The 23,193-nt window shown below is 45.9% G+C and overlaps 1 protein-coding gene across 2 annotated transcripts; it reads right to left on the reverse strand.

Moving 5' to 3' along the window:
* Positions 1 to 725: 725 nt before the first annotated feature.
* On the reverse strand, positions 726 to 21,484 carry efnb2a (ephrin-B2a). 2 transcript variants are annotated; one of them, XM_028393718.1, is made up of 6 exons: positions 21,354 to 21,484; positions 20,621 to 21,229; positions 12,741 to 13,024; positions 5,438 to 5,530; positions 4,238 to 4,339; positions 2,257 to 2,666 (listed from the first exon to the last, which is right to left on the reverse strand). In XM_028393718.1, exons 2-6 carry the CDS (start codon positions 20,731 to 20,733, stop codon positions 2,257 to 2,259), a joined length of 1,002 nt encoding a protein of 333 aa, XP_028249519.1. In that variant the 5' UTR covers positions 20,734 to 21,229; positions 21,354 to 21,484. The 2 variants fall into 2 exon arrangements, with proteins under 2 accessions (XP_028249517.1, XP_028249519.1); XM_028393716.1 differs by having other exon boundaries at positions 726 to 2,666; positions 20,621 to 21,479.
* Between the last annotated feature and the right edge of the window lie 1,709 nt (positions 21,485 to 23,193).

Raw genomic sequence — 23,193 nt, forward strand, 5'->3', positions numbered from 1 at the left:
AATTGCATATTTGCAGATTTTGTAGCCTCTCAGAGGCACAAACCTCAGATCATACAAGGCTTGGCTTTTCGGTGAAATTTGATGTTCTTCATGAACGAATGAGAATGTGGACGATGGGCTGATATATGCTCGGGGTAAGGCCTAAGTCACCATTGGAATCCTAAGCCAAAGTTCTTAATGAGGGTGAAGTCACTGAAATGCACACGCACGCACACACACACACACACACAAACACACATGCACAGAGGACATGAAGGGTGTGTATGAGGAGAGTCAGGCGCACTGGGTGTTCATGGGAATTTTCCTTTGGGAGATGCTACACTGAGTGAGTGTGGGAGACACAGCTCTGCCCTTAAGTATACCAATGTAAGCTATTTGGGGTCAGATGGCTCTACTCCCCTGGAGGTCGGGGTCAGGGCCCAGGCCGCCCCCTCCCCTGATCCTCCTTCCCAGGGCCGAGCCCTGTGCTGGGACTCAGCGAGTCAAGAGATATCATATAATCAAAATCCTAGATTGCATAATGTGCACTTATACCATAATATATTAACATTACTTCTTCTCCATACCGCCTGACAACACCTGTACTCTATGTGTCTATCATAAATAAATTCTGCTTTTTATTTTTTTTTCATCTTTTAATGTCCTTTTTTTAAATGTACATCTATTTAGTTAAAAAAAGAGAGAAGTAAATCAAAAACTCACAATGTGGAAATGCTAATGGAGACAATAGAGAAACAGTGACAATGTAAGTAGATGTCCCTGTGCTTTTTTTTTTAAAACAAGAATAGGAGAGCACCGGTCACACGGATTTCAGGCCCCCTAGGGCACCATTAATCATCACTGGACCTCTAGGGGTAAACATTACAGTACCTAGAGCTGTTTGAGCCAGCTTTGCTAACCTCAACTAGATCTCGGGCCTCTTCTTCACCTGATGCGTTAAAAAAAAACGGCAGTAAGGCGAATTGGATTTCTTATTGCCCCTAATGCTTTCCCCGTATGAAAAGCCCAGGTTTTAGAGGCGAGCCCTCGCTACTTAATCCGACAGGATACAAGTTGCTCTCCCATCTCTAGCTATCACTGCGGTCTCAGGGGACCGCTGCGAAGAGTGGAGGTACCAAAGAAACAGAGAGGGGAGTTAAAAAAGTGCTGCACTATGTCATATGAAAGTCCTCCACTCTTCCCAGAAGCCACCTGGGCAGACCAGTTTTTGTTTCTTTTCTGCACCCTCTCACTAAGGGGGATTCTGTTTTCACACTCTTGCCACTCCTAGCCACTGTGGGGTCACTTGAACGCCGCACACATGACAATGTCACAACAGGAAATAAATCTCAACTACACCAGGATATGAAAAAACCAGATATGAGCTGTAATGTTGACAAAGAAAAAAAAAGAGGGGGATCTATTTTAAAAACTTCAAGTAAAGAAAACACATCTGGGAATGAAGAGAAATGGTGTAATCCACACTTTAACCCAAACAGTCCACATTGACCGGTGAGACAGTGTGTCTGTGCGCGTGGGTGAATGTGTATGTGTTTGTGTGTGTGTATGTGTGTGTGATGGTGAGCATGTGGGTGGCAGGGTGAATGGGTGATCTAAGTGAGTCACTCAGGAAAAGTCCCAGAGAGAATCGACATGAGAATCTCTCCTTCTTCCTTGTTTGGCTGGTAAATTCAGAGTCTCTCTGGCCAACAAGGCAGGGCAGCCATTTTGATAGTTCATGGTTAGCCCATATCCTCCTCATTGTTTTGTCTCTTTTCCCTCTCTTTTTCCAAGCAGTAGTCTCTGTTAAGGTGAGGCCAACAATTCCTTTTCCTCCTCTCAGACAACTTCCCATCCAGCCATGTGACTCTCCCATAGAAAAAACAACACTCTGTGCATCTGTCCAACTTCCTGTTTCCAAAAAAAAAACCACTTTTTTTGCTGGCTGCAGTGCGCAAAATAAAAAAAGGAGCAACACTGGGGAAAGAAGAGATTGTCCTCTCTGCTTCTGAAACCCCCCCACAGAGCAGCAGCAGCAGTGGCAGCAGCAGCCTTCTCTCCGGCCCTCCACTCGTCTGTCCACACTGACCGTGACAGAGTGACATGGTATCAGCATAACTTCAAGGAAAAAATAGTGACAAAACACCAGAGGAGAGGAGGAGGAGTGGACAAAGTGAGAGAGAGAGAAAGAGTGTTCAATAGCGGGGGTGTCAGCGGCCGAAGCCAAGAACCCGCTCTGCCCATGGATTGTTCCAGTTACTGCTTTTGTGTTCCTCCTCAGACTTTGTAATAGATGTTGGCCGGGCTCTGAGGCGGCATCTCCTGAACTATGTAGACTGGGTGTCCATAGTCACCGCTGACCTTCTCGTAGTGCGGGCAGAAGACGCTGTCAGCAGTCCTGAGCGGGATGATGATGTCGCTGGGCTCCGAGCCGTTATTGTTCCCGCCGCCTCCGCTCCGTTTGGGCGTGGCCAGAGTGCTGAGAGACAGCGTGGCTGCGTGCTGAGGCGAGTGCTTGCGATGCCGCCGCCGGTACTTGAGCAGCAGTAGGACCAGCATGATGATGATGATGATGAAGATGACGCTGCCAGAGGCGATGCCAACGAAGATGGCCACCTCAGAGCCAATGACGCTGGAGGACTTTCCGCCATTTCCATTGCTGTCATTGCCTTCTCTGGGTGCTAAATCTTGAGGAACAGAAAGAGGCAAAAGTGAGTGAAGTGAACACTGAATCACACCTGTGTGTTTTTCAAAGCCCATCGCTGTGGGCTCAGTTTCACTGCAATATAAAGTCCTTTACCTCTATGGTAACAGAACAGTCATGGCAGAAAATTTGACACACTTTTGAAGCTTAGATTTGGTTCTATGTTTCGACAGAACCATGTGGTGCATTCACAAGATGCTTGAGCAGCGTTCCTTAGTATTTCCCTGCCTTTGCTTTTCATTTTCTTCCATATCTTTTTTTTTATGGTTTCTTAGTATAGGAACACAGAGCTGAGAGTGAAGCCTGTCTATAGAAGGCTTTTTGTGCAAAGGTCATATTCTATCTGTGGCTATTCAAATTCAGCTAGTGAAGGCTGCAACCTTGAAACTAGGGCAAGCACAGGCTGATAGCAGACACAATAGCTTGGGAGATCCACGCGAATGGCACTTAGATAATTGCATTTTGAAAGACATCTTCATTTTCTAACTAACAGCCCAGAGCGAAGAAAATAAGAAAGAAATATTTGATGTCATCATGAGACATCAATTATGAAAGCCAAGCTGTGCTCTGACTCCCAGCGATGGACACTCTGGTTCACATCCAACACTCAAGGGCGGGTGTGTTCTTTTCTCCCCGGGACTAGAGTGTGTTCCCCGAGCAGGCGGGATTACTGTGTTCCCCTGTCTGCCACACTCTCCCGAGGGCCTACATGTGCTTTCACTGTGGTAGTGGGGAGTGGATACAGGATGGCAGGCAGCCCAGAGCAAGGACCCTTTCGTTGTTTTACAAGGGGATTATGCTGCCTTAGACGCTCTGCCCATAGCACTCTAACGCCCATATGCTCCGGTGGTGGCCGGGATGGAGGGATGAGCTGTAAAACACCATGAGAGGATGCTAATGTCTGCACGGAGCGAAGTGTCAGAGAGGAATTAACAAGCGAGATGATGCCACATCTGTATGCATGGATTTGGGAGAAAAGGACCACCCCACCCCCCGGTGAACTGTTTATGCAGGTTGGCTTGTTTTTGTTCTTGGACCCTTTCTCTTTTTTTCTCACAGCGGAAATTGCCGGTCTTGATTTTCTTCTGAGGGGGATTTTTAACTGCAATATAATAGCAGAGATAAGAGCTGCGTGCACGTCTGTCTGAGTTGTGATTTAGTGCTTGAACAAGTGCGTGTCTGTACTCAGAACAGGTCGTTAGAAAGATGGCAGACAGCGATCAGATCATTTTCCTGAAAATGTCACTTAAGCGGTAGGTTAAGGCTGGAATGGGACAAGCCTGGAGATACCTTATAAGTCCTTGAGGGAGGGAGGGGGGGGGCAGAGATGCCTATCAGTTTTATAGGCAACATTCAATTACTTGCTGATGAATCGCTGACCTTTCTTTCCTTCACACACACAAACCAGTGCCTCTGGCAAATACGCACACACTTACTTAGCGCTATCTCCTCTTAGCTGGCCGAACAATTGTGCACCCAAATGCCAAATTGTTTCGATAAATCCTCCACTCAATTACCACTTCAAGGATTTAAACCATAAGGAGGTGGTCTCACCTGGATTTTTCAGCACGTCATTGTCCCTGCTGTTATCCAAGGGCTTAGGATAGCTGGGTACTCTGGTAGGGTAGACTTTGGGTGAATCAGGATCAGAGGGATCTGAAACAGGCAGATAAAATGCACACGAGTTAACACAGAAGAACAACATAGACAGCATGTGCTTTAGGCTAACATTGATTCAGCCTCGAGCACAAAAAGAAAAAAAAATCTCAAAACTAAATTTTCCTTCTTCTCCTGTCTCCTCATGATCCAGATATGAGGGCAATCATAAACCATAAAGAGCAGAAAAACGGCTGAGTTCTGTAGTGGACCCACACGGTCTGAAATTCTGATAAAATGTCAGTTGTTCCTTTAAACGCTGAGCACACTCAGGCTAAACGGTGGAGTAATTTGCTAAACATCTGCTGTTATAATCGCCTGCACTCTCAGGTTGAACTCAACAGTACTTTTCTTTTAATACCATCCACTGTTTTGTACGCAGCTCCGTGCAACACTGGAGCTGATTTTCAGTACTATTAAGCGACAGAACCAATTTCCAGGGCTGCTCAGCACCTGTTCTTTTCTTCTTCAGCTGATTCGATTAATTCCCCTGACCTTTGCCAGTTCTCAATAGCGGTGAGGCTGGCTTTGACGAGAGGGCCAAGCTTAGGAAATTACTACTCCAGGTGGCATCCGGCCCACTGATTTACAAAGAATTATGGCTATAATTAAGAATATGGTCCGATCTCTGTATAGAACAAATGGCTGATAAAGTGTCAGAAATTGCAGTTCCACCTGCAGCCTTTAGATGTGTGACATCACAGAAGATTCATCCATATGTTTTTACAGTCTGTGGTTTATAATGCCCAGTCAGGAACAGAGAGGTCATAGGTGTCAACACTTGCAGTGTCATGGATCAGGAGAATTATGTGTGAAGCTCTGAATGACATTTGCAAGTGTAGAAAGCCTCCTAGCTGAAAATTCAGCAGATGCTCTCAGTGCATGTGTGCATGCAAGCATACACAATAATGTGTGTGTGTGTGTTTCAGCGCATTAGGCTTCCGCTAGATTACATTTCCTGCCCCCTCGAAGCCCCAGGTGTCATAGAGACGATGGAGCTGTACGCTGCACAGCCTCCTGTGACCTTATTAGGGAATTTTCAGAGTCGCACACAGTTTTTGCAGAATAATAATTATAATTCAATGACGCAGTACTCACTTTGTCCCACTTTCATGATTATCTTCATGGACTTGGTCTTGCACACACCGCCCTCCTGGTTGTCGATGCCCTCCATGGTGCCATTAGATGTAGCTGCAGCAGATAGAGAGAAAGAGAGAGTGTTAGGATGAACGATCACTGTAAGCATGCTGCTGATGTATACACCTAAAGTCTTCCCAAAGACAACAGAAGCTCTGAGCGCCTTCCGCTGAGAAAGGGTATGACTCATACACCCCTTAATAAAATCACAATTTGAGCTTTCATCCCCTCGCTCGCTCCTCTGCGGTGGAATATTTCACCTCCCCAAAGTCAATTAGCTTGAGTAATAGTGACTGTAATATCTCTAACTGTTCTGATGGGCCTTATGAAGGAGGCAGTTAAGGGAGGTGAGGAGAGGAATGAGAGCGATGACAGCGGCCATCTTGGCAGGCCGCAGGAAATTCTGGGTCGGGCGTATTGTGCATTAGCGCTAACGACTCTCCAGAGAGTGGTGGCCAGTTATTAAAGAACACATCTTGGTTTTTAAAAGCCCTCAAATAGTTTGATCTAAAAACCAAACTTTGCTGCAAGGCTTAAAGAAGGAGGAGCAGTATGCTGACGACATGGAAAAACACACATGGATGTAAACAGGAGGGGATGAGAAAGAGTTTTAAAAATGAGGGCACTGTTCCAAGAAAGGCAGTGAAATTAAGAAAACAGAGGGAGGTGATAAATACCTCAATGGCCCTTAGATGAAAAGAGCCTAAAGGATCTAAAAAGGTGTTTAAACACAGGAGGAGACAGAAGTGCACTAAACACTGTGTTTAAGGGCTGGGAGCAGATGCTGGGAGAGGAATCTGCAGGGGCGGTGCTAGGCAGCCCACATGTAACAAGCAGATGCTGTAAAAGCTTTTTCAAAACATTTTTTAAATATAAAAATATTCACTTGAGTCAATTTTGTACAGATGTAGCCCACACACACACACACACACAAACCAGGGCAGCCGACCCAGCTGAATGAAGCTGAATCAGCTCTATTAGCTGCTCTCAGTGCTGCCTCCAGAGGCTGCTGGGCAGAAGTGCAGCTCACATGAATCATGAGTGGGGACAGGGAACAGGCGAGCGGGGAGGGGGTGCGGGGAGGATGGGAGGTAGGGCTTGTGGTCTATCAGGTCAGTAACACAGAGGCTAACGAGCTGCCAGGGCCTAGCGGCTTGGCTTCCTGCCAGCACTCAGTAACCCGCATTCACTACACTCCCCACCCCCTACTTTATTCTCCCTTGAACACCCCCAGCATCGACAGCTTCCTCATCTTGAGGACCGCCTTACCTTCTATCCTTATACCCATTTTGTTACCCACCCCCCCTCAACTTGTGCATTAAAGGGTGCAGGTGCTTTGGCAAGATCCTGATTAAAATAGCTTTGAAAAACTGAGCCCAGCATTGTCCTCCATTTTCTCTTCCTCCGCCTACCTGTTGTCTCTCTTTTTTCTCCATTCTATCCCTTTCCTCCCAGCTACCAATCATTCTGATCTGAATCCCCTGCTTCAATAAGACGGTGATGGGAGCGGACACAAAGAGCATGTTAACAAGGACTCCCTCCTCCCCGCGCTCCTCTCTCTCTCTCTCTCTCTCCCCCTGTCGCCTTCTCAAGCTGACCTATGGCTTTCTAGTGGAGACCGAAAAGCACATTACAGACAAAGCTCCTTAAAGGCTTGTGCTCCTGTTCCCCTGTATGTATGTATGCATGCATGTGTGTGTGTGTGTGCATGAGATTGTTTCATAAACCTGTTAGCACAACACACATGAATTCTACAATCCTGCAGGATGCCATTAGCCGCCTTAATGCTTTTTATTTTGCTGAATGATCCGCCTGTTCAGGCTACGTTAGGTGGTGCATGCACACTCAAAGCCACTTGTGCCCGACAGGTTAAAGTTCACAGAGTGAGATGGGCACTAAACCGAACAGAAGAGCCTCCAGTTGTGCCACCTCCTTCCCTCCTTCCCTTTGCCCTATATAACCGTTTAACACATCAGCACCCGTCCACGCTCAAGACAAAAGAAAGAAGCCTCGTTCTTATCGAGCCTCCCAAAAAAACCTCTCCATCAAACATAGCTGCAACATTTCCTTGACATTTAAAGGACGCCAGAGGAAAATAATCCTTCGAATCTGAAGCCATTTTAAACTTGAAATTCTTCTACCCCTTTAAAAGTGAAGTAAAACACACACTGCCTGTGCCAAGACTGCAGTCCAGGCAAGCCTGACTTGGATTTAAACAGAATGCGATTGTTGAATCGGCTAAGGCGGGCTGAATGACTGGCCCTCCTGGGCCCAGTCAGATGAAGCCAGGCTCGGACTGGCTGACAGACTAGCTGGCTAGAGTTAACCAGCTAATCCGTGGAGGGGATTGAGGTGGGGAGGGGGAGTGGAGGAACACGCTTGAGGAGGGGGGGGTAGACCTGGTTCATACAAGACCCTCACAAATGGATTTAGTCACCAACTACTGCTGGCATTACAGCGCCAAGATAAGACTCACAGACAGGGAGGAGGAGGAGGAAGGAGGAGGTACAAGAAGGGAAAAAAACACCATCTCAGCTGTGTGACCTTCTGAAAACCGGCACAAAAAAACGACAAGAAAACAAAAGCTACGTCTGATTTTTCCTTCACCGTTCCCTCCATCGTGAGTATATTTTCTCATTGTTGTCCGATGTGCTTAGGATCAAGGTGTTAAACTTGAAAAAGAGTAGTCACACACACAATACACACCCTGCAACAGGAGGAGAAGGCCATCAGGAAAAATCACTCACTGGCTGTGACAAAGTACCGCTTGAGACCAAAGTGACAGCTTGAGTGGGTCTGTAAAAAATGGGCCAATGTACACACACACACACACCGCACACAAACAAATGGCAAAGAAGTGTCCTCACTCTAAGTTGTGTATGAGGCACCTGTAAAATTAGACCTAGCACTCCAACCACAATGCTGCCACTCACCCCACTCCTCCCCCTCCTTAACTTCATTTTCTCCTGTTTATCAAATCAAGAGAGTGGAAAATCACCCTGTGTTTAACGAGACAGTCAATTGTGTGCTGCAGTACAGATAAAGACTGTGAGCTCTTAACTGCCTTTCCTCCTCTGCACAGAAAAACCTGCAGTGCCATACAACAAGAGCATGTGGCAGTTTAGCTAATGCAAAATTCATAGCAGTTCACAGCATTGTTGTTACGCTGTTTATATGTGAGTGTCATTAAAACTAAGCAGGAGAACTTGATGACCATCTTTATGACATTTCGGGTTATTAATTTGAGCATTTTCACATGAAGCAAGAAAAAGTACACTTTGTGAAAGCTGCTTCGCTAACACTGCCAAATTCCCTGTGTATAATTAATACACAATGCACTGCCGAAAGACAATGCTGGGCTGCTCATAAATACTGGAACAGAGCGAAAGGCATGGCAACAAGAGGCTGAAGAGAAAGTGTAGGACGGACAGAGGGAGGATGTGTTTGTACAGGCAAGGAGACGAAGAAGAAGAGAGACAAAGGCAGCTATGATCTAAATGTTGAGCGTAATTGCCATCCGTCGGGTTTGCTGTGAAGCGTGAAGACATCATCGCAGCGGCGGGGTTACGGGCCGGTTAATGCCAGTCACAGCCGCGTGCCCTAATCGCCCGCGACAAGAGGCGCCACGGCCCCTTTAAGAGACCCCGGTGACCCTCGGAAACAGACCGGGGCAGAGCCGGGTCACAGCAGATACCAGAGGCTGCACAAACATTTCCAGTTCATGGTTTAAATCCACTATATGTAACATTCAATTAGCACCACAGTCAGAAGCGTTTAATTATAATTTTGGGTGCGAAAAGCAGTTTAACTGGGAGCTACAGCAAAAAAAAAAAAAAGCCTTGCTCTCGACTTATTAGCAATGCTATAGCTGATTAATCCTGCCAGCCATTTTCATAATGTGATAATGATGCCCCCACAAATCTAATTCTCTCTACCTGGCTGTATTAAGGTGAACAAAGAACCAAAATCAATCAGACAAAAAAAAAAGTTCATTCTGAATTCACATCAAATTTAATGAGAAGAATTTTCCCCCTCAGAGCTCATGCTAGACTTACACGACATTCAGAATAGCAGGGAGACACTATTGTCTGTTGTGACTGAAGCAAAAGGTGATTAAGCCCTTGATGAAATTTCTCTGTGCATGCCTGCTCTGACTGTAAACACAGCCTTGTCCTTCTTCTGCCCTCTTTAGCTGATGTCTCTCGTTCTCTTTAGCTCTCTTCTTCTTCCTGCCTCCCCCTCACTCACTCGTTAGCTCTCTTTCGCTTTCGTCACTCTTTCTGCCCCCTTCTCCCTCCCTGTTCAGCTCTCTCTCTCTCCCTCTCTTTAGCTCATACAATCATCTAGCTCACTAGGTTCTCGGCTGCAGGCCATGCTGCCGCAAACAATCACATCAAACTCATCTGCTCTCAACTGGAGCAGCATTGTGCGCGGCCACTTTGAAACAGACACACACACACATGCATGCACATATATACAAATGTGTACACATGAGAGTGTGGTGACAAATATGCCTGTGTACAGCAGCACCCCTTCTAGGCATGCAAGGATGCACAGTTTGCAAATCCACAGCTGCACATACACACATGATGATGAGGCCAGGCAAAGCACAGACTTGGACACATATCCAAAACATCACTAACCGCCTGTCACCACATGACAGCATGAAACATCCACACTGAGGCCTGATGTCCCACTTATTTAAATGTAGGTGGGTGTAGGCGGGGGTCGAACATCTAATCTAGGTCTATGCCTTGGCACAATACTCAACACAAGGCAGTGCTAATCCAATTGGTTGAGACTGAGATCAGCAGCATTGATGTGGGGGCCGGGGCAATTGTGAGAAGAAATGGAGGATTAAACGCTGGTTAATTAATTACGTATTGAGTGCTCTCTCTAAAAGACTAATGAAATCCTCACAGTGAACTTTTCTGAGGCGGTGTCACACTTCGATGGATCTTGGACAGCACTGCTAGAGGGACACACACACACACACATACTTAAACACATACAGGCACAGATAACAGGATGGAGAAGCCTTTGCGTACAGCCGTATGCCCTGTGTGCATGTGTCTATGAGATCCACCTACACACACACACCTCTGCACATTTCTGCATGTATCTCTGTGTGTGTTTGCTTGCAATCTGGCAAAGTCTCTTTAGGCTAAACATTAGCATTTTAGGGTAGCTACGAAGGGAGGCAGGATAGCGGCAGAGAGAGGAGGGGGATGAAGGGATGTTGGTGGAGGGGAATTTGCAAGAACTGCAAAATTGGATTTTCCAACCGCTTCTTTTTAAGATCCAATTTGAACTTTCCCACCGCTCTTTCTGTTCCAACTTGTCGACTCAGGGCAACGGAGAAGAGCGAGAGGCGGTGGGAAAGTGTGGAGGACTGTCACAGGGCCTGTGTGTGTACAGGTACAGCTGTGTGTGCACAGAACGTAACCCCGTCTTCCATATTCGGATTCAGCTCAGAATCACCACATTCAGCAGCGGGAGCCTGGGCAGAGCGCCGGGAGAACAGGCCCGAGTAAACATCAGCACCGGCTCATCAATAATTAAGAGCAGCGTTTGTGGTTGGAGGGAGCTGAGGAGGAGACAAGGGGAGGGGGGTCGCTTCTGCACCTCTTCAGACAGGAGCCTTTGTAGTTTGTGAGCACACAGATACACACACACACACACACATGTGGACGCTCTGGTTCAACCAATCAGATGACTATACCCATTTCAGCTAGGAATAAACCGTCACATGTAGGACCACAGTAGAACCTGTTAGACTCACACACAGCATGACATGTAAACAACCTGCAGCTACAGCGCAGCAGTGACAGAGCAGCACTGTTAAACTGACTGAAGTCTGAATCAAGGAGCATATTGTGTCCATATGTTTCCGTTAACCTGTTTTTATGGAACAGGGGTCTCCTCTTTGTGCATTCAAATGTGCAGCAGCTACTCACTTTAAAGCAGGGTTTCTACTGTCCTACCTGCACATTTGCTTTGCAAAAATTCACCTCTTCCTCCCGCACAGTGGAGCTGTATTTCCCTGCTCTCCTTTCATCCTCTCCTCGCTCTCCTTTCTTCCCCTTCCTTCTACTCAGTCAGAAATATGGCCTTCCCCTACTGTGACAGCTCACAGATGGCTGTGGCAGAGCCTCGCAGATGGTCCTATCTGCAGCGTACCCCCCCTCTTCCATCAGCGCCACACAGATGGTTCAGTCCACCTCCCATGTTTCAAACCGGGGGGCCATCGCTAAAACCCCATCAGAGCTTCCTCCCGGGATGGCGTTATAGTACATCACCAGCAATCAACAAAGCAGGGTGGCCACACCTGCACAGTGGGACTGGATGGTCACTTATTAAGAGAAACAATGGAGAATGGAGAAAAGCCAGAGGTGTGGTAGCATGTTAGCACTTCTGATTCCCTCATCCTGAAGTCAATGGGTTTTTTTAATGTGGATTGCAAGTCTGAAATAAGGCCTGTGGTTAAAACAAGCTCGAGAGATGCTGACATTAGCATAAAAATCCTTTCCATGCTTTAAACTGCCATTCGCTAACCAGCTAAACGAGACAGAGATGTGTAAGATCACACTGAACTGGTGAGGAGTCCTGTGCTTACAGTGAAGGTCATGTTGGTACTTTGTAGTGTAGCTTTGTACTTCTGAGAGTAAAATGACAGAGCTGATGTAAGTTAATTGTTTTTTTATTCAAGGAAATCCATGAGATGGTAACTTCTGGGTTGACCTACCAAAACACGCCACCCCTGCAGTACCCTATGGAGTATGAGCCCTTTTTTTCATGTGCTGTTTCACACGTCAAAGATTCAAACATGCTTATCTCCTCAAACATCAGAACTACTGTACTCATCGCACAAGTTTTCCTACTGCTGGACTGGTTTGATTCATGTTGGATCTTGCTGAAGGCTTGAAGCAAATCCCAACGGGAGAATCTGCAGACTCCTTTGAATGCTGTCTTAACATATCTTTAGATGGATCTAACATGTTTACTTTGTTCTCATATCCGCAGAAACTCTAGGAAAACTCGCCCTCTGCCTCTGATGTAAGAGTTATCTGTTAATGAAACATGGCCGATTTGAGCAACAACTAGGGGAGGTGAGTAAGTTTCAACTGTAGACCCAAACATTTAAGGTATGCCACACACCAGCTGCTTCTTTAACCTTGCCACACCATTTAGGTCGGTGCAGTCCCCTAAATTATGCAAGTCCTGATTTACAATAGCTGCAGGGAAGGAATGAACAAGTACTCACAGATGATGTAGTAGTCTTTGCCCCTGAAGAACTCCAGTCCCCACAGATTGGGGCTGAACTCCTGAAACTTGAGGGTGAACTTGACGTCCTGGTCGGGCTTGACACAGTTGAGGAGCGGTGTGTCAGCCTTGGTGATGGTGCAGCTCTCCAGCTGCTCTCTGGGCACCATGTACACCTTGTAATACTCCACGCCATCGCCGACCCCACCGTCCACGCGGGGACAAACAATGTCCAACTTATCCCCGATCTGGGGGTACAATACCACACCTTGGCCCGGCACGAATCTGAAAAGGAGACAAAGGGAGGGGGGGAAAGGAGGGCAGAGAGTGGCAGATGCTAGTTAGCCACAACAAAACTGATGAGCAGTCATTCATTATGCATTGTAGATTGGAGTGTTTGCCATTGAGCCTCTCCATACTTGCAAAAAAAGAAGAGAAGTCTGCTTAATTATTGATGTGGTAATTACTGATTTTGTCCATTAATTTTAGATGATGAGGGATAATGACGGAATGTGAGATATGTGTGTGGTGCAAAGTGACCCCAGAATGTGAAGATAAAAATCACTGAGCTTTTCTTTGTGGCAGCGATGGAAAGAAGAGCGAATAATTAACCGGGTAAATGAGGAGAAGGCGGCGGATGCGAGGGAAATGGCGGAACAGCGCTGGCATACAAAACAGAAAATGAAAAACACAATAAAAAGCCCAGCTCGGTGAGGCAGATCCACAACAACAGGAACGGCAACGGAAACACACACACACACACGCACTGACAGAAAGCCTGGAGGGGCTTTGTCTGGAAGTGTAGTTGAATTTCCCTAAATTCTTCCCAAAAGTAAAATAATGTTGCCATTTAGTCTCCGAGTACTGAGAGCCCCTGCAGCATTCCTGTGATTGCACACTCACGCGCAGTCACAGTTGGAGCTTGAGTTGGAGGTGAAACCTTCTATTTATCTGCTAAACGAATTTGCCCCACGCTTGAATATCATTTGGAATGTTAACCGTGGAAGCCCGGGAGGCTTTTTATGGCACGCTGTGAATACCGGTAAACAGACAGGAATGCTCTGCAAATACATACTCATAAAAGTGATGTCTAGCTCTGTTATGGGGACGATTTAGGGCCACACATCAACACTTGTGATAGTGGGTTGTGTCATTGAATTATATAAATAAAGGAAAACCAGCTTCAGTTTTTTTTCTGATGGATTATTTTAAACGTTTTAATAAATGATCAAAAATAATCATAAGGATAATCTGAGGATTTCGTATTTTCATGTCTAATCTTCATGCACCGCTGACCTCTGACCTCTCTGTGTGAAAAATAGGATTGTTTCTAAAGCAATGAGATGGAAAGTACCACGCTCTTGTTCTCTGTCAGTGAGGACTCAGCACCAGCGTAAGGCTTTTTTTCTGTGACTACAAAGACAGCCACCGCAGGGCAGCAGGGGAGCCTTCACACGGGGGACCTGTGGCAAGGCTCAGCCGATTCATAATTAACAAAGAGAGCTAAATGAAACAGAGAGAGGGAAAAATCCACGCAGAATCAGTTTTATACATAAATATACATACATATATGCACACACGGTGGCTGCGAGCTCCTCTTCTTCTCCCTATCTCTGTCACACACACACGCTCTGTCTTTCAAACGTACAGATACAGACACACACATTATTGCCTCTTCAACAGTATGCATCAGCGCCTTTGCTCCTGGCAGAAGCATGTGCACACTCATAGACACAAAGGCGAGCAGAGCTACACACATATAACTAGGCCGAGAGAATATTTTTTTATGTCCCACCCCCCAGGGACATATTCAGTGGTGGTACAGTGTATGGCACAGGGATAGGGTGAGAGAGAGGAAGGGTATGCACTTCTATGCATTGCAGCGGCATCTGGCATCATCGTCTCATCTGTGTGTGTGTGTCTGGAGGAAAGGAAAACTGAAGGGGAGAACTGGAACATAGAGTGGGAGCGGCAGGGTCCTGACAAAAGCCTCCAGGGCTTTGCTTCTACACTAATACTGTGTATGCGCTAACTGTGTGTATGTGAGTGTGTGGCTGGAAGCACTCATTCATGCATGCTAGTGGGTATGTGTGTTTATACAGGGGTGAAAGCATGCATGCATGTATGTGCTTATTTTAAACATCATTGTGTGTGCGCATGTAGTGCAGCTGCTGGTTGATCGACAGGCTGATCTAAAAGAGCTTCAGCACTTCACGACCTGAAGAGTCGCAGCAGACTGCATGTCCTTAGCCTGCTCTGCTCATCTGGACACATGTGCACTGTGTTGTCAGCTCCCTGTTGCCTAATAAACTGCTCATAAGAAATGATTTCTGAAAGATACAGAGTGTCCTTGTGCTAATTATGGAGCTTCAGTTAATGCAGGTCAAGCTTGGGTTAGCATATTAAAAGATGCTAGCCGTTTAGTCTTATTTATTGGCATACAGAAATATGTGTTTATTGTTTTTAAATGTCTATCAATGAACACTGGTGTGAGCTTTGTACACAGGACAGGTTAAACCTGGACTAGCACAATGGCTTAGAGCGCAGACATGAGCTGAAACTAGAGAGGCTACCTGCACAGACGTACCAGACAAACTAGTTCGCCTCTTCAACACTTTAACTTCCTGACAGCAGCAACTGTTTGACATTTCTATCAGTATACAGGATAAAACTGCCACCTGTCTTTGTGCTAAACTGAGCTAAACACAGATTAGATGCATAATTATTACATAAAGATGTCAGAGGAGAACCTAGGTTATGCCTAAATGCTTAAACTTCATGGTTAGGGAGGATATCTCAACAGTTGGCAAGAGATTAAACATGACTGAACCTAAAGAGATAATTCACTGTTACAGTTGTATGGAAATTGTTGTGATATGTCATCACACACACACACACACACATAATGGGTATTCTTCCTGTCAGAGTATGAGATACGGTATCAGAATGGTTTTATCCAGTTCTTTTCTTTTCTGTCTGTACAATTCAAAAATGAGATCTGCCTCAGCCAGCGGCCAAAACACGAGGCTAACACGCACCACGGCTGTTCTTTAGCCACTTGATTTACAGCAAAGCGCCATATAATGTCAGCATTTATTAAATGCTGACAAAGAAGACAAATACTGACTTTGGGCTTAAAGATATGCCAGAAAAAGGCTGATTATAGGCAAACATGAACTGCTCTGAATGGGTTTAGACTGTTGTCTATGTGGATGGCTGGCACCTGGCTCAATGGCAGCTATTAGAAAGATCACCAGGTAGGCAAGGCCGAGGCAGCTGAAGGGACAGAGGAGGGGGAGAGAGAGGCAAAAACAAATCAAGGCCACCCCCCACCCATCGTAAATATTCTATCTTAAGAGAACAAAGCAGAGAGGAAGAAGTTTCAATGTATACAGCAGACACACACTGCTGCAAACTGTTAATGAAGATATGGTGTGTGTGTGTGTGTGTGTGTGTGTGTGTTGGGGGGGGGTCTGTAAATAAATTGAGTAAAAACTCATTTTAGTGTATTGATTTCTTAATTAAACTGCTGGGAGGATTACAAGTTTAATGGACTGCAAATAAAAATGTTAGCATGTAGCTGTTTTTCTTTTCCTTCAGTTTCAATGAGTTTTAAAAACAAAGCTAAAAAAAATGAGTTTTAACAATACTTTTAACGGCTGTTTCACCACGCTGAGGACTCCTGCAGACTGTGATCAGAGCCCTCAGAGGGGAGAAAAGTTAACAGAGGAGGCGTTTTCGGCTCCTCTCTCACCGCGCCGTCGGGACATTTGGTGCGTAGGTGAGAGGAGCCACAGGTGTCAGAGCTTGTTTTTTTTGTTTTAAATGTAGTTTTCATGATGAAAAGGCTCCATCATGCAGCTGTTTTAACCTGATTATACAGAAAAGTCTTTAAAATCAACAGAACACACGTGCCAATGAGATGCAAATGTTTCAGTGTTTATAGTGTGCGAGCTAAAGGGAAAGTTAAAAGTGTTGATTCAGGCTCACAGGTGGGTGACACCGTCAGGCCCACAGACTTGAAAGCCAATTTGGATGGTTGACATCTGTTTTTCTCGTTTATCTTCTAACCGCCTGAAGTTTGGTGTTGTGTTTAAGGTGTGGAGGAAAAAAGGAGGTGTAAAGAGAAATCAGGAGGGAGGAATTTAGATGTGGGCTGCTACTTGATGAACATTTGTTGCTAGTGGAAAAAAAAACAACAGTGAGGTGTCTGATCTGATCCTCCCGGCTCTCCCTTTTCAGACTTCCTATTTAAACCCCTGGATTGTTGGATTTGTGTGTGACCAAACAGAGCCACACTGGCCGCCCTGGTGTAATCCACGTCCCCTCCTCCCCTCTCTCCGTTCTCATCCGGTGGCCCTGAAGTTATTGGAAAACAAAGTAAAAAAACGAGGGGAGGGTGAATATTTACTGCAGATCAAGATCAACTGTTGGTGACTGTGAATCCAGCTGCGGCAGCAAGGATTCATTAAGGCTGCAGACAAAGAGGCCAGGCCGGGGCTGCGGGGAGGGTTAATCCACCCCGTGGTCCTCCACGGCGGCCGCGCTCTCGCCCTCTGTCGGCTGAGGAGACAGAGGTCTTTATGTTGACTTGTCAGTCTCCAACTCAGTCCGTCCTCTCTCTCTCTCTCTCTCTCTGATTCGGCCCGTACCTTTCATCCAATAATCCAAGCCTATGGGATCTGAGCGGGTCTAGACATAATTACCCTCCTCGTCCCGTGGGACCCCGAGCCTTTCTTTCCTCCTTCTCTGCAGCTCTGTTTCATTTCTCTTCTTTTCTCCCTTCTCTCTCTGCTCTTTTATTACACAATGTTAATTATCAACTTTTTCTCCTGGCATAAAAAAGCAGCAGAGTGAACTCCACCATCGTCTCTCTTTCCTGTTTTTTTTTATTCTTCTCTAAATTAAATCAGCATAAAAGTGTAAATGTTAAAGGCATCACAGGGTGCAGGAAGGGGGGGGGGCACCAGGAGCACGAGGCCTCGTCACTCATTCATGATGGACTTGCATTTCGGTGCCCCCCCACCCTCTCTATCCCTCTCTATCCCTCCATCCTTCCACATTTACAAAAGGACCCACAGAGGTGCCCCTGTCACTGCCCGGTCACAAAGGGCCTTTGGGGGCTTCTATGTAATCTCTTAATGAACTGCAGTGAAGGAGAGGGAGCGCTCCTTTTACATAAACCATGTAAAGCAGGCCTCTCTTTTGTTTCTCCCTCCCAACTACAAAATGGATTACCAGACGAAGGAGGTGTGTGTGTGTGTGTGCTGCAATGTGATGTGTGTGTGTGTGTGTGTGTGTGTGGTGGTGGAGGGGTCATTCTTTTTTTTTCTTTTTGAAGCTCTGCAGAAAAGTAGTAAAACGCAAATAACAATGAGGTTTAATCGACACAGCCGTGGGCCTGTGGAGGGATTTTTAACTGATACACACACACACAGTATAGGAGAGAGAGAGAGAGGGAGAGCTGTGTCTTTATCCTCTCCCCCAGCCTACACACACACACACACATACAAAGGCATTAGACTGGCCCCGAGCCTTCACATTTCTAACATTCATCCTTCCTTGAATAGTCAAAGAGGAGGACTAAGACAAACTAAAAGAGAGAGAGAGAGAGAGAGAGACGCAGAGACAGGGACAGCCGGGGCTGATCAACATATTGCTGACCTGCTGAATAAAGATATTCAGGCTTCTCTGTTACAGGCAGCAAGAGGAGATCAACACAAGCTTGTCTGTCAGTTGCTCAGCAGACAGAGAAGGTTGAAAATGAGATTCTACAGACTGATGAGGACACTTTTGTACAGCCACTGATGGCATCCTGTCACACAGTGACATCACTGTGTGGCCTTCTACCTCTGAACTCCTCACCCAGACAGACCAGCACGGCGAGAATACACACACACAGACACACACACACACTAATTCTGCCGGAATGCCTGATGTATTTTTGTGGTAGCCAGAGGCCTACACTTGCTCTGAGGGTGGACGCACTTTTTTTTCCTGTCTCATCTGAAATGAAATGACAGACTAAGTTGCTCCAAAACAACCAAAGTCTATTTAAAAAAATAGCTCAGAGGGAGAAACTGGTTTAAAAATATTTATCTTTCTTGCTGAGCTCTGTTACTTTTCAGCCAAATAATAAAGCCATCATTGCCTCATCTTTAAATGGCGCCTTATACAGATAAATGCCATGTGTGTTAAAAAATAAAAATAAATACAAATAAAAGTGTCACCTTCTCCCGTTTTTAAGGCTCTGTCTTAAATCGAGGTGATCTGACGCGTCACCGTGTGGACGCACGCTGACACAGATGGCCGTGGCAGTCAGGAGGCTGCAGGCCGCTCAGCCTCGCAGACAACGCAGCAAATCGTGCCGAAACAAACAAGACGGGGCGCGCACGGTTACGCACAGCCCCGCGTTCATGCTCATTCAGAAGGCTGCTGCAACAATAGACACCTGTTAGACTATCATATCTCCTCCACTGTGTGTGTGTGAGAGAGGGAATGGGGCTTTTCGGCTGCACTGGAGCCTACAGCTGAATTATTGAGAGGAGTTGGGAGTTTGGCTGTGACGAAACGGCCACAAAGACAGGCGCCCCCCGCCGGGCTGAAGCCAGGGGTGTAGAGGAGATGAAAGACACCTTTTTTTTTACTCACAGAAAGGGACATTAACCGCCTTTCTTGGCTTGGAGGAATATTTAGTAGGCTCATGATGATTCTGATGCAGGAAAGGGGATAATTTAGGTCCTCTGGGGGCCTGTTTGCTCCCAGTAATCGGCCAGCGGAGGTCAAAGCTATAATGCGAGTCTGTTAAAAACATACAGCAGGAAATATAGCATGAGCAAAGAACGGAGCTGGAAGATCTGTGAAAAGTTTACAAAACATATTCCAGCATAAATAACTCCAAAACCCAACCTCATTGTTCAGTAAATTATTTCACACACTACAAGAGTGCATCAGAGGCCCGGCGGAGAGTCCCACCAGCTCCACGCAGCCTCATCACGTCGACACACACACGCAGAATTCTTCCTCTCTGTTCATTATTTGTCTTTTCAAACGACACGAAACGCACCATCATACAGAAACACAGCCAGCAGGCAGCCTCCGATCAGCTCAGAGCAGCGCGGCTATTTTTAACGGATTCCAAACCTGTTACAGTCAAATATGAAATATTGTACACGCATTTGTCTGACCAAAGTTATTATAGAGCCTGAGAGGCCACGCGTAAAATTACCATTAAAATGACAATACGTTCCGCGGCCGCTGCTTCGCTACGTCCACAAAAACACACACAAACAACAAAAACTAAAGAGGCCACTGAGCTGATCCCTGTGTGCCACCGCGGCGCGCGGCCGCACGGGCCTCGCCGTCCCCTGCGCGTATAAACCTCCCAACGTCGAGACGCAAGCAGTAAATCTATGAGCAAAGCAGCACCGTGCAGTGTCCTTTATGTAGACCAGATGATGACTAAATCATTTTTATCCTGTGTGCTTTAGTTAAAAGCCGGTTGGAGAGTGTGGGAGTGAAGCTGCAGAGCGGGCTGGGGTTGATTTGAGGTGTTTACGAACCATCGGGGTTATCACGCGAGCGGTGCGTATTTTGACCAAATCCCACTTCTCTGACGCGATTGTGCCGATGTGAAAATGAAGTGCAGGATAAATGTGCTCTGCCTGTTTTTGTTCTAGTGCAGCCGATGCTGAAATGTGTGGATGCGTCAGAATTTGGAGTCTAATTTTACGCATAGCAGATGCGCCAAAAAGAAAACCATAAAGCATAAAATTGTTAGATTTTTTTTTTTTACCGGAGTCTGACATGAAATCGTCTCCACACGGGAGAGCGTGCGGCGCTACGGGGGCCACTGAACAGCACGGCTCGCGCTCCACTTACTTGGTGTTTGTTGTGTTCCAGTAGATGGACTCCAGGATGAGCGCCCGGCACAAGTCCACTTTGAAGGCAATAAACAAAACTCCAAAGTAATATCTCCACATCGAGTCCCCCATGATGGATGGTCTGCGCGCGGGTGCACAATCCGTTTCACAATAACCAAAAGTGTATGTCCAACACAGAAGGGGGGGTCAGAAAACAAGCGCTCCACGGAATCTCTTCACCTTATATCCCGGTTCCAGTGGGGATGCGCGCACTGACCACAAACCACCGATCAGAGCATCTCCAGATGAGAGACCTGCTCCAAAAAAAACACACCAAAGGCGCACGGCAGTAGTTGACAGTGCGTTAATATTCTCCTCTGCTCAGAGCGCAAGACTTCACCCCGCTGTTATACATCCCTCAGAGAGAAAAGTGGTGGTGCCCGCTGGTGGACCAGGCGGCAGATGGAAATCAATACAAATATAAATCCCTCTGCGTTATAAGTCCAGCAGTGCACGCCAAAAAAAAAATCCAGATCAGCTGAGAAGAGGTCAGTGATGGCTGGTGGTGGAATGGTGAAACAGGCTATTCTCCTCTCAGCCGGTGCTGGTGGTGGTGGTGAGCAACAAACTGTGGGTGACAGCAGCAGAAAAATGAGCGGGGCGAAACAATGAGGTCGGATGGTCAAAATGAAGAAAATGATCAAATGTGAGAATGAAAGAAATTAAAGGAGCTGGAATGGAAGTTCTCATACCAGAGGTCTCCCTAAATAAAAAAAATACAAATGCAAGTACTGCGGTTGAGTCCTGCGGATCTGTCCCCCCGCAAAAAAGCGCCCGCAGACATACGCAGGGAGGATGGTGTCTCAGCGGCTGCTCCGAAGCCTGGATGGAAAGTAACTGCGAGGGACCGCGACTGGGAATATTTGGTGGAGCTGCTTTTGCCGAGGCCCCGCCCCCAGACGCCGCTGATTGGTCCCTCGACAGGGGAAGTCAATAGGAGCTGTGCTGTCAGTCAAGGGAAAGGCAACTGGTTCAGTAGGGTGATGAGAAGAAATGACACTTGAATCGTACTTTGGTCAACAGGCAGGTGGATGAAACTAAACTATAACCGGAGTGACGTCACATTTATCACTTCTGATGTAGAGTCACAACACAAGCATGATGCAGAACACAAAAATCATTAAAATGATCCGTGTCCTCTGACAGCAGCTTATCTGATCAGAGCAGGCTTCGTGTAAATTAAAGGCATTTTTTTTACCCCCTCATTAAAAAGCAGTGCAGCCCTCACACATTCATTACAGCGCATCGTGGACACATTTCCTCCCACAGGACTGTGCAGCAGAGCCGCGCTGCTGCGGGATCAGCGCCACCAGGCTGCTCGGGCTCTTTTTCGAAGAGCAAGAGCGCCCACTAGCGGACACATTTCTGCAGGAGAGACCAGCCGAGTAGTCACAAATAATTCTGTTTTATCTGAATTAAACTTTGAAAAACAAACAGGAAAGTTTAGATAGAATCCGAACACATAATTCCAACACTTAAAACACATTGATTACAGGTTAAAGTCAAATATCTTCCTCAAAGTTTTAGGAGTGAAAGGTTTGATTTGTCTGCTTTTTTTCCTCATATAGATAACTCTTAACTTTTACAGACGTCTGTCTCGCTGTATAATTGTGTCTGAAGACGTAGCCTAACATTTACCTAATGGAAATGACACACTCACACTTTCTTTTCACAAACACTGACTTCTAGTAAACAGCTTCTAATTGATGATCTCTCTCTGTCTCTCTCACACACACACACTCACACACCTCTGAGCAGTTCAGGTGTGAGGTTTTCTCACTTTTTAACGACTTAATTCGATCAGGGCTGTTTTGAAGCTGCCGCTGTGGATTGCGCCTGTTTGCTTTGCTGATGATCAGGCTGATGTAACACCGGGCAGATAATTGAGGAGTCCGGAGCTTCTGGAATAAACAGGCAGCACACTTCACCGCAGACTGGCTGTTTATTGCGAAGCAGCTCTCATTAATTCAATTGAAATAAAAGGATATATATTTATTTTTGTTTGTTTGTAGTATAAAACAAAAAGAAAGAAAGAAAGAAAGAAAAAGAAATTTCAATATTTCTAGAAATACTTATTAAACAATTTGTTTTGTTAAGAACTGTAAAAAGCTTAGCTTCGCTAATATTAGTAAATAAAAAAGTTTTAAAAAAAGTTTTCCTTCTTGCCTGCCGTGTTTAAACAGGTCGAGAATCCATCAGACAAGAAGCGTCCTTCCTCAAATCTCTCTCTCTCACACACCTTTAAGTGTGACATGCAAACAGTTGAACTGGTTAGACAGACGTGTTGATCCCACAGCACAAAGTTAAAAGACGAAGCTTCCTAAATGTCTTTATTTAAAAAACTGTTCAATTCAATTTAATTAAAAATATCTGCTTCGTCATTTGCGTTGAGATAAATTAAATAATTGAAATAATTCCATATGAAAATGACAACATTAATACCATGTATCCCTTCTTTAAACTTCCCCTGTCTTCATGTAAAAGCTGCTTTTCTTTTGTTTTTAGTATTAGTTTTCTAATCACTAAAATGTA

Source organism: Parambassis ranga, chromosome 21 (assembly GCF_900634625.1).
Source record: "Parambassis ranga chromosome 21, fParRan2.1, whole genome shotgun sequence".
NCBI classification, from domain to species: domain Eukaryota; kingdom Metazoa; phylum Chordata; class Actinopteri; family Ambassidae; genus Parambassis; species Parambassis ranga.